Source organism: Amblyraja radiata, chromosome 18, assembly GCF_010909765.2.
Source record: "Amblyraja radiata isolate CabotCenter1 chromosome 18, sAmbRad1.1.pri, whole genome shotgun sequence".
Lineage (NCBI taxonomy): Eukaryota > Metazoa > Chordata > Chondrichthyes > Rajiformes > Rajidae > Amblyraja > Amblyraja radiata.
In genome coordinates, this window is record NC_045973.1 from 34,162,418 (window position 1) to 34,177,868 (window position 15,451).

The 15,451-nt window shown below is 40.0% G+C and overlaps 1 protein-coding gene across 3 annotated transcripts in view; it reads right to left on the reverse strand.

Annotated features, from left to right (window-relative positions):
- Positions 1 to 1,205: 1,205 nt before the first annotated feature.
- The window catches only part of celsr3 (cadherin EGF LAG seven-pass G-type receptor 3), a 209,611-nt gene continuing 195,365 nt past the window's right edge, over positions 1,206 to 15,451 (reverse strand). For 2 of the 3 annotated variants that reach the window (XM_033037098.1, XM_033037097.1), the window contains 4 exons: positions 14,643 to 14,816; positions 9,720 to 9,929; positions 6,588 to 7,617; positions 1,206 to 3,647 (listed from right to left, as the gene is read on the reverse strand). In XM_033037098.1, coding sequence (XP_032892989.1) covers positions 3,620 to 3,647; positions 6,588 to 7,617; positions 9,720 to 9,929; positions 14,643 to 14,816 — 1,442 coding nt within the window. In that variant the 3' untranslated portion in view covers positions 1,206 to 3,619. The remainder of the gene's footprint in view (positions 3,648 to 6,587; positions 7,618 to 9,719; positions 9,930 to 14,642; positions 14,817 to 15,451) is intronic. The other variant, XM_033037099.1, reaches the window with a different exon arrangement.

Sequence of the window (15,451 nt, forward strand, 5' to 3'; positions counted from 1 at the left end):
AGCACCTAGTCTTTTCTCCAGTCTTTCCATCACCTTTGGAAATTTATATTGCTGTTTATCAACATGAGGATCAAAGTTGTGCCAATGAAAGTCAAAGAAGCCATTATGAGACTGAGAAACAAGAATACAACTGTCAGAGACATCAGTCAAACCGTAGGCTTACCAAAATCAACTATTTGTAACATCATTAAGAAGAAAGAGAGTACTGGTGAGCTTACTAATCACAAAGGGACCGGCAGGCCAAGGAAGACCTCCACAGCTGACGATAGAAGAATTCTCTCCATAATAATAAAGAAAAATCCACAAAAACCTGTCGGGAGTCAGGTGTGGATTGGTCAATGACCACTATCCGCAGAAGACTTAATGAACAGAAATACAGAGGTTACACTGCAAGATGCAAACCACTGGTTAGCCGCAAAAATAGGAAGGCCAGGTTACAGTTTGCCACAAAGTACTTAAAAGAGCAACCACAGTTCTGGAAAAAGGTCTTGTGGACAGATGAGATGAAAATTAACTTATATCAGAGTGATGGCAAGAGCAAAGTATGGAGGAGAGAAGGAACTGCCCAAGATCCAAAGCATACCACCTCATTTGTGAAACACGGTGGTGGGGGTGTTATGGCCTGGGCATGTATGGCTGCTGACTGGCTCATTTATCTTCATTGATGATACAACTACTGATGATAGTAGCATAATGAATGCTGAAGTATATAGATGCATCCTCTCTGCTCAAGTTCAAACACATGCCTCAAAACTCATTGGCCGGTGGTTCATTCTACAGCAAGACAATGATCCCAAACATACTGCTAAAAAAGTCAATTCTTGAGTGGCCTAGTCAATCACCCAATCTGAACCCAATTGAGCATGCCTTTTATATGCTGATGAGAAAACTGAAGGGGACTAGCCCCCAAAACAAGCATAAGCTAAAGATGGCTGCAATACAGGTCTGGCAGAGCATCACCAGAGAAGACACCCAGCAACTTGTGATGTCCATGAATCACAGACTTCAAGCAGTTAGTGCATGCAAAGGATATGCAACAAAATACTAAATATGACTACTTTCATTTACATGACATTGCTGTGTCCCAAACATTACGGTGCCCTGAAATGGGGGGGGGGACTTTGTATAAACACTGCTGTAATTTCTACATGCTGAAACCAAAATGTATGAAAATACCCTTTATTAAAATCTGACAATGTGCACTTTAACCACATGTGATTTTTTTCTATTACAAATCTCAAATTGTGGAGTACAGAGGCAAATAAATAAATGCTGGGTCTTTGTCCCAAACATTATGGAGTGCACTGTATAAAACCAATTACAACTGTCTGCGTGGATGTTTCTCTTAACTAATAATGGATATAAATTTAACACAACAACACACAAAACATAATTCCTCATTGACTTCTTGTAAGTGGCTACATGGCTTTTTTCATAGGTGAGAAGGGACGTGTTGGTCGGTGTGGGCAAGTTGGGCCGAAGGGCCTGTTTCCACATTGTATGACTCCATAATTCCCTCTGACTCTAAAAGTAATGCACAGAGGGATCATTGCGCAATATGATTCAGTTGTGACCTGGAAATCTACTTTGGCACACTTAATGATTTAAAACACAGTAGCTCCTTACTTTCGTGAGTTCACAGCCAGCTTTTTCATTTGCATAAAGCTTACCGACAGCTCCTCAATTATGTCTGCCAGCTGAAAGGTTAACATTGAGGAAGAATTAACCAAAGTGTAATATGCTAAAGTTAATGTAGACAGTGTTTAACTTTGGATAAACTTAAAGGGGCATTCTTGATAATTTGGGAAGTTTCCACACAAGTTTAACTGAGACCAGCAGTCCAAAACCACAACAGGATATCCATAATCCTGGTCATCAGAGCAGTGTCGACTCTTTTAGTGACCTGATCCCATTTCCAATGCGATTTCTGTGTTGTGTTTGTCCTTCATTATAATTAGTTGAACTATAATTTGTTGCTAACTTTCAGCAAACATTGTGGTCCTGAGGAATATGGTGTTTACCATGAATACAATATCAAACTAACACAAGCCAGGTGTTTAGAAGAGAACTATTGAATGAGCTAGAAAAACGGTTTAAAAGAGGACTGCAAAATTGTTTTACATATTCAGATAAATATTCCAGGTGATACTGAAAATTAAAATGGCCCCAACATAATAGAAGAGGTAATATGCTAATCTCTTTGTCTGAAATCATTTTTAGGATCGGCACATTATTTATGTAGACCTCGTTTCTCAGTATTACATATCTTCCTTTATTATGACACACAGCAATTTACTTTGTTAAATGCAGACATGGATACGATTTGCACTGTAACATGTCCAGACGCTAAAGTATTTTTTATGAATATAATTTCTGAATATATGGAGGCAAATAAAACTCAAGATTTTTACAGTCTCCTCACATTGGTAGAGATGCTCTTTGCCATGAAGCTCCTTTATTTGATGAATAGTCTGATTTTGATAAATATAACGACCTTAGCCTGGACCATGTTAGAGATCGGTATGCTATAATACTGCACAAAAATGCCAAAATACCATGATTAGAAATTTATTATAAAAATATTAGTTTCCCTTAGAAAATGTTTGATTATCAGTGATGTTATACATTTTCTTCATGAAGACCTTATGGTTGGCAAGCTTATGGGGGTGGGGCAAAAGGTGAACTCAATGCAAAGATCAGGTATTCAGTTACATGACCTACATGATGCATGTTGACCAAGAGCCTAAACTGGGCAACTCCAAACCATCTTTGAACAAGGAGATGTGTAAGAAGGAACTGCAGATGCTGGTTTAAACTGAAGATAGACACAAAAAGCTGGAGTAAATCAGCGAGACAGGCAGCAGAAGAGTCTCGACCCGACACATCCCCCATTCCTTCTCTCCAGAGATGCTGCTTGTCCCTCTGAGTTGCTCCAGCTTTTTGAACAAGGAGATAATCTATTGCAGGATTCATCCAACTGGTTTTCCATCTGGCTGCACTGGATATCGTTCCTATTTTTTGTTGCTTATCATATCAGAGGTAATTGGAGGAAAGTTAACTCTCAACCAATCCCCGAAACAACTGGCAGTTTTAAATTTCCCATCTCAATTTGAGTAATTAATCCAGTAAAACAATCAGATTTGAAATGCAAGACGTTTGCGGGTCTTGAGCTAGAACACTAGAGGACGGAAACAGTTTTCTTCCTTTATTAACCTGTTTACCCTGTTCTTTAAATGTTGCAGACCAAAATGGAAGTTACTGATTATGGAGGATATCATAATACCCAAGTGGGAATTAAGTTTAAATATTCTCCTGTCTGGAATGTTCAATTCTCCTTGCTTTTCTGGCCCTCGTGACAGTGCCCACATTAATTCCTTCCAGAGGAAGGAATCTCATTTTGAGAATATTGTAGTTTCCATTTTTGTAGTACTTGTGACCTTCTGTTGAACCCTTGACCTGATGTTCGTGCAAGCTGTGACTGACTCCTTTGTCTTTTTCCATCACTCGACATTCCATCACGCCATTAGTTGAATGATTTATTTCCATTTTGCAGTCTTCCAGCCACTTGCACCTTTGGGTCTCCACAGTAAGAAATCTCAAACAGCAAAGGCATTTTGCCTCAAGACTGTGCGTCAACTCTTGCCATTCTGTTTAAGTACAACAAAATTAATATTACTTAATTAACAATAGGAACAGACAATAATCTATGTCAGAATGCTGAATTATGAAATATGATTTGTTAGTCAGGTAATAGAAGAAATTACAGTGTCATTAAATCCAGACCACACTACAGACAACACTACTATCATTATTTTCAAATCATTTGTCTGCTAAAAACCTTTTTTCTTTTTAAGGGCTTCTCATTTTTAATTAGTCATATTTCCACACTGTGGAAATAAGGCCTTAATTAGACATTGTTGGCATTTATGTCCGTCCGTGCCTCCTCCTGCTTTGTACATCTGACTCCATTAATATAATAATCTTTTTTCATCCACTTAGTTGTCCCACCTCGCCTAAAATTCAATGATGCGCATCCCACTCTCTATGGTAGGAGGATCCACATTCTCAACACTTTAACATATTTAGATTGTCAACTGCCAGGTCATTTGTCACCATGTCAACAGTACAAACAATCAATCCAGAGGTCTGAATTCTTTCCAGTTTTGATGTATGCATCTTAATTTAATTAAATTGATTATCATGTGATTCCAGAGTTAAATAGAGTTTTAAGCATATGCATTATTCTATCTTTGAATTTAAATGATTTCTGGAGCACCTTTTCTTCTTTAAACATGCCAAATCCAAAGATCTCTCAAAGCATTCATGTTGGGAAGAGCATCTTACTGTAGTTGAGGCATTAAAATGCCAGATGTTATTTTGCTCCAAATTTACTAGACCGGGGGACCCATTGGGCCCAGTCCCTGAACACGGGGGGGGGGGGGCTGATGAGATTTCCCCCCCCCCTCGATCGGCCCTCCCCACTCCCTGCCTTGTGGCCAATCACCAGGATCGTGGGGCAGCAACCTCATTACTGTTGGCAACGTCCAATTGTGATGTAATTGTGGCAGTCGGCAGCTTGAGAGCTCATTGTGATTGGTGCAGTGTGAGTGGCATTGTGACATCATCACTGGAAGCTCCTGGAAAAAGGGCTATGTGTGAGAAGGCGGTTTTGGCTTTTTAAAAAAAACTTTAATCATTAATAACTTTTGAAATATAGCATGAATTCTGAAGTGAACCTGATTACGGAGTGGAGGGGAATCAGAAGTTGAGGAGCAGCCCCTTCAGGTATTTGTACAGTGGCAGCAACCTCGTACCATTGGCAACGTCCCATTGTGATGTAATTTGCAAATGAGATCCATTGTGATTGGACGTCTGTGAGATGGCAATGTGACATCATCAGTGGAAGGTGCTACAAGAGTCTGCCATTGAAAAGCAGTTTTTTTCATATTTGGCTTTTTTAAACTTGAATCATTAATAACTTTTGAAATATAGCATGAAATCTTAAGTGAAGCTGAGTACGGTGTGGGACCAAAATGCAACCAGACTTTGGGGAGCAGCCCCTTCAGATATTGGTAGAGGGGCAGCAACCTCGTTACCATTGGCAATCATCCCATTGTGATGTCTTTGTGGCAGTTGGCAGCCAGCTTGAGAGCCCATTGTTACCGTTGGCAACATCCCATTGTGATGTCATTGTGGCAGTCGGCGGCCAGCTTAGGAGCCCATTGTGATTGTTGCATTGTGAGAGGTATTGTGACATCATCACAGTGAGAGGGCTGGAAGTTGTCTGTGAGAAAGCAGTTTTGGCTGTTTTTAACATTTCAACGATTAATAAGTTCAGAAATATAGGTGGAAATGCGACAGGAAGATGTTTATCGCCACCACGGGGAAAATGTGAGTAGGATGTGTGAGGATGGGAAGGCTGTGGCCTAGCATTTGGAATAAGATAGGAAAACCAGATTGACATAGAGACACATTGTGGGCACAAACAAGATGAAGACTTTTAGTTATATAGAGATACTTACAATATCTCAACTAAAATCAGAAACTTACAAGGTGACAACTATTCCCAAATCCTAATATTATCACTGAGCTCTGTAACACGCATTACCATGAATGTAAAGAAGTCTTCACTGTGGATGTACAGAAAGCAGCTATTCAGTCCATTCGATCAATTTATGCTCCATAGATTTATTCTCTACACTCTTATTTCCAATGGTTTTCTCCAATATTTCAGAACATCAGAATTTGAATGCTTAGTAGTCCTTGACTATGTTCTATATCTTAAATTCTCAACAATAATTGTTAATTTTGGAAATGCAAACAAGTAATTGCTCACATGGATCTAATCCAGGATTATAATATTAAAAACTCAGAGGGCTAAACCAGACACATTACACCATCTCTTGCTCCAATTTGTCAGTTTCAGCTCCTTAAAACTGAGATTAATTGTTTTTTATTTAAGCTTCCTAATTTACCACAATCTATGATTTGCAAAAGTCAACAAAGTAATAATTTTTTTAATTTATCTTGCCCTTTCTTGCATTCATTTCTGTTTTGTGGTTTGCTCCACAGCATCTTGGCCCTTTATGTTTCCTTCCCAAAAGCATCCAGATGAAAGGCCAGAGCCGCAGTGAGTGAAGGTGGTCACAAAATGCTGGAATAACAGCATGACAGGCAGCATCTCTGGAGAGAATGAATGGGTGATGTTTCGGGTCAAGGCCCTTCTTCAATACAAAATGGTGGAATCGTTAGACAATGCTGGACATGTCATAGCGAATGACATGGGCCAAAAGAAGCAAATACGAAGGGAAAAAAAGCAATTAAGAAAAAAAAATTGGCACTATTAAAGTTTGATTTTAAACGTTTGGTGAAGGGCAGGTTGAAAGTTCTATAGGTTTGAGGTACCAGAGGAACTTTTTCAATCTGTCCACTAAGGCAAGTCTAAATTGGCTCAATACAATAGAATTCACAATAGTGCGCAATGGAATTCACAAGCGATTTGTACCTTCAAACCATCTTATCATAGTAGTAATGGCATGTGTACCTGTCCATTAATAACAGTTAAGTGATCTCAAGTTTGTACTTACTCTGAATCTGGAGAGATCTCTGAGATGCTGTGGGATGTTGCAGAATGTGGAGTTGAGGGGCAAGGGGCAGAAGTAATTGAAGATGTATGTGCCCCAGAAGGGGTACATGTTGTCTGTGGGGCAGAAGGGGTGGTGGTGGAGGGAGCAGAAGAAAGGGCGGAAGAATTGAAAGAAGCAAGGATGGAGGAAAGGATGTCCAACTGCTCAGTAGAAGGCTGTCGGGTAGGCAAGGGTCCTAATTGCTCTCGGGACGGTTGTCTTCTGGGAAGAGTGTTTAATTGTTCCCTAGAGGGATGCCTGCTAGGCACTGTGTCTAAATTCTCTCTCGATAAGTATCTGCGAGACAATGAGTCAAGTTGCTCACGAGAAGACTGCCGACTTGATGATAGACCCAGATGGTCCCTAGGTGTCTGTCTTCTAGGCAGCGTATCTAGATGCTCTCTAGAAGGTTGCCTATTTGATAGTGCCTCCAAATGTTCCCTGGATGCATGTCGACTGGGAACAATGTCCACCTGTTCTCCAGAAAGCTGTCTGTTGGGTCCTGCGTTTAACCATTCTCTAGACATTTGTCTGACAGGTAATGCGTCCAATTGTTGTCTAGAACCGTGCCTTCTTGGTGTTGTGTCTAGCTGCTCTCTCGACCCATGCCGACTGGGTACTGGGTTCTGATGGTCTCTAGACGCATGCCTGCTTGGGATCGTATCTAGTTGTTCTCTGGACCCATGCCTGCTGGGAACAGTTTCCAGTCGTTCTCGAGATGCATGCCTGCTTGAGAGTGCGTCCAACTGCTCCTTAGACATCTGCCGCCTGACTAAAATGTCCAGTTGTTCACGGGATGAATATCGGCTGGCAGGTTGAGACAGACTTCCAGCGCCTGAGTACATTCGGCCATAGGAGGCTGCTGGAACGACCCTGGGACCTAGTGTTGAAGTATTGTACCAAGGCAGCTCAACTTGCATTCTGTTGATGGAAGTTAAACTTTCATTCTTTAATGTTGCAGAAGGATATTGCATTCTGTTTTTCAGAATACCTAAATGAAACAGACAAAGTTTACATTATAGTGTGCTATCAAATTACTTCAATTATGTATCAGCCCAGGTTAGAGGAAAGGAAACTTAAAGTTAGAATAATTGGGCAGGGAAAAAAAACATTCTTCCATACTTTTATTAACTAATGTTGAATTCTTTATTAAAGATGACCACTTTGAATTATCCCACAGTGCAATAACTTGCAGGATTTACAATCAGGAATTATTCTCAAACTTCTTTTATGAGTTGAGGACTGACTGTGTCCAAAGAGATTCACTGTTTTTAATGCTGGAAAAGCAATTAGGTCCAGAATGGAGAGACCACACATGACTTGCTTAATGGGGGTGAAGATTAAATAATTGAGCACAACACTGCACTCTCAATTTTCCAGTCACTCATTTTCATTTCAATGCAGATTAATTTTGGCAAAGTAGCAATTCATTTTTTTATTTTCTAGTTATAGAGTTTCTTAATTACATGATTAATATACAAATATTTAATATGAGTTACGTTAAATCAATACCATTAAAATATTAACATAACATTTTCATGCTTTCTCCCGAAGATTTAAGCTGGATATTTTGCTTATGAAAGTTTTGAATGATATTTAAACTTTGAATGTTAATACCTTTGAGTGCATTGAGTCTAAAAGATATACATCATGTATATACATACATGATATTCAATTTGAGACAGATTTTATTATAAGCACTACTCAAAATTGAAGAGAAATATGATAGAAATTGAATACATTTCTCCACTTAATAAACTTTACCTGTAATTACAATACAATACAATTCAATTTATTGTCATTTGGACCCCTTGAGGTCCAAACGAAATGCCGTTTCTGCAGCCATACATTACAAACAAATAGACCCAAGACACAACATAATTTACATAAACATCCATCACATTGCTGTGATGGAAGGCCAAAAAAACTTCTCTCTCCACTGCACTCTCCCCCCCCCCCCCCGATGTCAGAGTCAAAGTCAAAGCCCCCGGCGGGCGATGGCGAATTGTCCCGTGGCCATTAAAGCCACGTCGGGTGATGCAAGGTCGCACACCGGGTCTCGGTGTTAAAGCCCCCGGCGTGCGCTCGCAGAGACCCGCCGCCATTCCAAGCCGCGCGGGGCGGTGCTGTAAGGCCCCGCTCCAGGAGCTCTTCAACCCCGCAACTCGGGCGGGAGAAGTCGCCGCTGCGGAAGCCCCGAAAAGCGGTCTCCCTCCAGGGACCCGCGGGCTCCCGGTGTCACTGTCCGCCAAACCCGCAGTTGCAGCCACCGAATCTCCGGGGGTCGGGTCGCAGCAGCGTCCACCACAGCTCCACCCGCTCTGGACTCGGCCAGCTCCGCGACGGTGAGGTGAGTAGTCGGCACCAGAGCCCCCGGTCTTCCTGTTGGAGGCCGCTCCTCGTTGCAGCCCCAACGACAACGGAAACCCGACAAAGAAAAGGTCGGGTCTTCCGTGCAGGGAGAGATTTAAAAGTTACCCCCAACCCCCCCACACCACCCCCACCCCCCCACACACATACCCCAACAAAAATAACAAAAACTACATAAAAACATAGACATAAAATAATAAAAACGCAGACGGACTGCAGAGGCCACTGCAGACGAGAGTCGCGCCGCCTACCGAAGAGGATGACTCAAGAACAGGACACAACCCACTTGTAATCCTTGATACATGTCACTGCTTCTTATAGTGTACTGTACGTCCGGATCAACATTCATCCACCATAAGTGGCTATAAATCATACTGTTGTTTGTGAGACCTTACTGTGTGCAAATTGGCTGCCAGTTTTCTTAACAATATAATGATTTAATTTCAATAGCTCTACCTTTGCCAAGAAGCTCTTTGCACATTTTCAAGTACAAGAAAGGCACCAACAAAAATGCAAGTTTTTTCTATACCTGTTTTATCCCAATGCTCATTATTCCCTACATTCCTTACAGTGTAACAATACATCACAGACTTTTCAGCTGGGTATTTGGTAGATCTGTTGCATTTGTCTGTGCAGAGGATTCTGCATTTATCTTACACTGTTCCTCTAGTTCATTACCACTGCTGAGGACTCTTCGCAATTTTTTTCAATGCGAATGTTTACCTTTCCTCTGCTGCTCTTGTTTGAATAGATGGGTTGGTGTATTCTCATCACTGCTCACAATGGACATGTCAGGTTGGTTGTTGTTAGTGGCATCCTTATTGAAATCTAGGCCCAGCTTTCTTTCTGAGCCCCACTTCTGCAGTGAGCAGGCATGAACTTCACACTCGCCCAGTGCTGGCCAATAGGATATTAAATCATTGCCATCACAATCTGTAAAATATAACGAAGCATTTTACAGGCTCTGCCTGCATCAAACAAAACAAAATGAAAGTTCTGTGAAAAGTTTAACTAATAATTGGGAATTTAGCACAAAATGCCAAGCGTCTGCTATGAATTTGGAGCCTCCTTGTGTGAGAAGAAAGTCGTAAACTAAGGCCTTGATGCCCTATGCATTCCATTTTTGTGAATGATTAAATTTTAGGTTGTAGAAAAAGTTGTGTTGTGTCTCATGCTTGAAGGTCATGCAAAAGAAACTCCTCTATGTTACACTGGAAGCTGTTTAGTTCCCAATCCAAATGTAAATTAGGCTTAAAACTATGCCTCCAAACTATCCTGATCAGATTGATTTTTACAGCAAGATATATTTCTGTTTCAGCATTGATACTTATTATATATTGGGATATTTCTGCATTCTTAATTGGCTGCTTTAGGAATAATTTTATGAGATATAGAACCAGCACAATGTACATTGGTGCAGAGAGGAATCCTTTTGGAGATTTAGACGACACTGGACTTCTTGGATGAGAGAAAGGAGTTCATCAACCAAAACAGATTTACGTTCATGTTTATGGATTTGGGAAGTCTTGAGATAGTCTTTCAAAAGGGAAGGTTCTTCCACTAGTGAAAACTATGTTAAATCAGTGAATCCGCATCCTACAGATAAAATGAACAGGTAAGAAGTTCCTTGAAGTTGAAAAGGAGCCAGTATTTTGAATGGTGAGAGAAGACTTGCTGGTGCCAACATTTCCAAATGGCAAGAGCGCATGACTGTATATTGTTGACAATGCTGAGCTATTTTTGTGAGGCGAGGCTGTTGCAGTTCTAGTAGAAATCTGGCCAAAATTAGCAAATGAGGACTCTCCTTTCACCACTTTGTACAGTAGCATGCATATTTTGCCTTCGAGCAAGGGCCTAACCTCCGGACCAGTCCAACACCTGCCCAGGTTCAGTTTTATGCCTTTACATTTAATTTCTCTTCATGCCATTTCAGACTTACTGTTTCCATCCTGGCACAGAATCCGCATCTGAGTGTAGACTCCCAAATACCTAGAATTGGTTTTGGAAGATTTGTTCCACTTTGTGCTCATATCCCTTTACATATCAGGTTCTAGCCTGGTTGTGTTTTGGTTAGTTCCCTCTGAGCCAAATTGGATAATTTACGAGGTCATTGTACCTTGCAACAACTTTTTTTTGCACAGATTTAGTGAAAATGTTCTTCCAGGTCTATCTCTTCAATTGATTTTTCAGTACTAATCACAAAATATCACGATGATTTCTCAATCAAAACTGTTATTGTCCAACTCTTTGTTGAAATATTAGCATTGTTCTTCTTAAATTATATTTTGTGATAGTTAACTGGTTTATGTATAGAGGGAGGGTTGTACAACCTTGAAACTCAATAGGTATTGCAGATTCAATGCTGACAGGTCTGTCACCTCATATAAACCATTCCTTTAATTACATTGCTAAAATAGACGAGAACAATTCAAGCCAATTCTTCCCGCACCTCAATCCACCAAGTGATGATAAAGGATCCTTAATCATCTTTGTACATGTCCCTGACAAATAAATGTAATTAACCTTCTACCAGAGATACAAACTACAGAAAACCTCACTTGAGAAGCCTATTAAAAAGTCACCAAAATGTTAACGAGTTATCAAATGAAATTTAGTCCACTGGGACTAATAACGGCAAGCCATGAATTTACTATTTGAGTAATTACTTTTACTATTTGAATAATTGCTTTATGTAGCACAGGATTTTTTTCCCACTGTGTAGTGTATTCTCAAAGGTAAAGAAGGAAAAAGGACCGATGAGTACTGAGCGTCAAAAATAACAGCAAGATGCCACTAAATAGGTGAAGTGATGTCACACCTGATTGGTGATCATTGTGCTACGCAAATCAGTAAAGACAAATTTCTCAAAATGCGGAACCAATTTAAGTTGTTAATATTGATGTTTATTTTGAAGAATAAATGAATAAAAGTTGTACAAGCACAAAGATATTTCCAAATATCAAGCAAGAAATCTGGGAGCCAGTAAACTCCATAAGTTCATTGTTTCTTCTTGGCAAGTTCACGTTCATAAGTTGTAGGAGCAGAATTAAGCCATTAATACTCTCAATGCATTTTCCAAGCTTTTAAGGGTTCTGCATATGCCTGCCACAATTTATTTACAGGTGATCTCTGGTAACAAGAGTGTTTAAGAGGTGTTGAGACATTTAATGTCGTGAGTGAATAATGAGCTGCTAAATTGAGCTGCTCAGATTAGCAATTAATAGATTAGCATGCGCAGATAATTAATCCTCTACGTGTACTTTTAGAAAATTACATCCTATGTTGTACACCTAATGCATTGCGATAACGCAGAGACCTGTGGCAATTAATTTCTCCAGAAGCAGTCCTGCCAACTTTTGCTTCCAGCAATCTTACATTCATCTATAGAAGGCACATTTTAAAATGTAATCACGTTACTAACCTTTTTCTCAAAACCAGAAAGTTATTCTAGCCTTGAAGCATAAAAATTCTTGCTTAAATTGGAATAATTTTCTAAAGGTATTATGAGGGCTAGTCGGTGGTGTCAACCAAAGTGAGAGGAAGCTCAATGGGGAAGGCCCATGCTTAAGGAAAAAAATAGTCCAGTGCTCCTTCTGTTCACCTAATCCTCAGAAACAATGTAGCAAAGTGTGGAGCCATGCATTTTTGTAGTAGGAATAATGGCGTAGATTATTTTCTAAACGGGGAAATAATTCAGAAATCAGAGGTGCAAAGGGACTTGGGAGTGCAAGTGCAGGATTTCCAAAAGGTTAATTTGCAAGTCGAATCGGTGGTAAGGAAGGCATTTCGAGAGGTCTAGAATACAAAAACATGGATGTAATGCTTTATATGGTGCTGGTCAGACCGCATCTGGAGTATTGTGAGCAATTTTGGTCCCAATATCTGAGGAAGGATGTGCTGGCGCTGGAGAGGGTCCAGAGGAGTTTTACGAGAATGATCCCAGGACTGAGTGGGTTAAAATATGATGAGCATTTGACACACTGGGCCTGTACTTGCTGGAGTTAAGAAGGATGAGGGGACACCTCACTAAAATGTACCGAATTGTGAAAAGCTAGGATAGAGTGAATGTGGAAAGGATGTTTCCACTCGTGGGAGAGTCTAAGATCATAGCCTCGGGAGAGGGAATTTCTTTATTCAGAGGGTGGGTGAATCTGTGGAATTCATTGCCACAGAAGGCTGTGGAGACCAAGCCAATTGATATCTTTAAGGCAGATAGGCAGATTCTTGATTAGTATGGGGTGTCAGGGGTTATGGGGAGAAGGTATGAGAATGGGGTTGGGAGGTAGAGATAGATCTGCCATGATTGAATGATGGGCCTCATTCTGCTCCTATCACTTATGAACTTAAGAAAACGATTGATCCACCAGCCCATTCTAGTGGATACCTTATGTAGAATTCATGCCTGTCCCAGTCATGCACTGATTATTATTTGGGATTGTAAGGAATTAATTAGAACAATTTATGCCTGGGGCGGGGCAGAGTGCAAGTTGCCATACAACAGGTCGCTGGAGCTGCAATAATCTAGTTTTGAACAACTTTATATTCATTGCCTAAAATAAATCCTTTTTCATCTATGTTAATGCAGAACAATTCATATCTTTTAAATGTCATTGCAATGCATCTATTCTCAAAACCAACCATTCCTTTTGTCTTTATGAACAAGATGAATTTAGAGCCAAGCTGAAAGATTTTGTGCAGCTCCATTCATGATCACAGGATCGTACAAAATGTTTTATTTTGACATGCAGCCTCTGCTGTAGAGTTGGAAACACGGCAGACAAATTGCACACATCAAACTCCAACCGATAACAGTATAATAATGACCAAATAAACTGTTATAGAGATATTGAGACATACAGAATGAAAACGGGCACTTGATGCAGTGAGTTAGTGCCAACCATCAAGCACCCATTTACACTAATCCCACACTAACCCCAGTTTATTCTCCCCACATTCCCATAACTCCCCTCAGAATTATGTGTCACTGTTCTCCACACATTACATTGAGATTAAACACAAAGTGTAGGAGTAACTCAGTGGGTCAGGCAGCATCCCTGGAGAACATGGATAGGTGATGTTTTGCGTGAGGACCCTTCTTCAGATTAGGACTTCTTCAGGAATGTTGCTGAGTAGCTCTAGCACTTTGTGTTATTTTTCTGTATAAATCAACTTCTGCAGTTCATTGTTTCTACTTTAGGATTAGGTCAATTCACAAATCTGAAGGATTTGATATTGCACTGGATGTGATGCCAAAGTACTGTGCAACCAAGCCCTCTGGGCAGCCTCACTCCATTTAACTGGGTGTTAGTTTTGAGTCTTAACTTTCAATGTAAGTCGAAAGTTATTTTGCATCAACAATAAACTTGCATTGTAAAATGATCCAGTAAATCAGCTGCAGTGATCCAAACATGGGTCTTAAAGATAAAGAAATATTGTTTTCCATCTAATTTTTTATAGGGAAATGGGGTCAGCACTGTATTTGAACCTAAGCCCCAAGGAGAAAGGACAGTATTCTGGTAAAATTCCATTAAAAGCCAAATAAGTTTATCAGGTGGTTTATCATTCTAGTCCATTTTACCAGCTAAAATTAACTTCATTTGTTTTAGATCTGATAGTTATGCTTTCCTCCATTATTTTTTTACTCACCTTTAGTGGATGTGTGCAAGGGGTCAGTAAGTAGCCGTTCGCTCTTTGCTGCCCGCTTAAATCGTCGTGGAAACCGCCCGCGATATCGTTCGTTCTCCTCGCTCTCTGATGATGCTAACGATACGCTACGCTCCTCATCCAGCGACAGATCACTATCAGTGTCCGAATCATGGTCTGTGCAAAATCCATTGGAAATGAAAGATCAGATAATATAAATGTTCTTAGCTTAAGTGATGCATTCTTGTAATCTGTTGTGAGTGTCATCAGTGGTAGGAAAACGTCTGGTCGCCAAGACATTAGAAATTATTGCTGGTGTAAATAATAGTGCCATTCATGTCGATTATCTCAATGGAGACGACAATCATGTGAAACAGGGATCTGCCAATAACTCCAATAATTACCATTAATTTGTCAAAATCATCAATTTTGTTGCTAAACTGAAAAGGTGCACTGCTGTCTCAATAAAACAGACTAGTGAGAAATTATTAATTCATTGAGTCTCACTGCCCTTATTCAAACATGTTATATTACTAGACAGCTAATTCACAGATCTGGACTAATTATCCATTTGACGAAAGGTCAGATTCTACCAAGGCAGTTCGAGAGTCATAAATTTGGATCAAAATTTGAATTGATAAAAGTACTTTATAAAGCTGTCAGTTTATCAGAAATAATGTTTCACTAATGTCTTTTGAAGAAGGAACTAATTGCTCTTATCTGGCTTCATGGTACGTGACACCTATTATTAGCTCTTGAGAAGTCAATATTTAACGACCATTTAAAAAATATATATGTTTGAGGGTCAGATT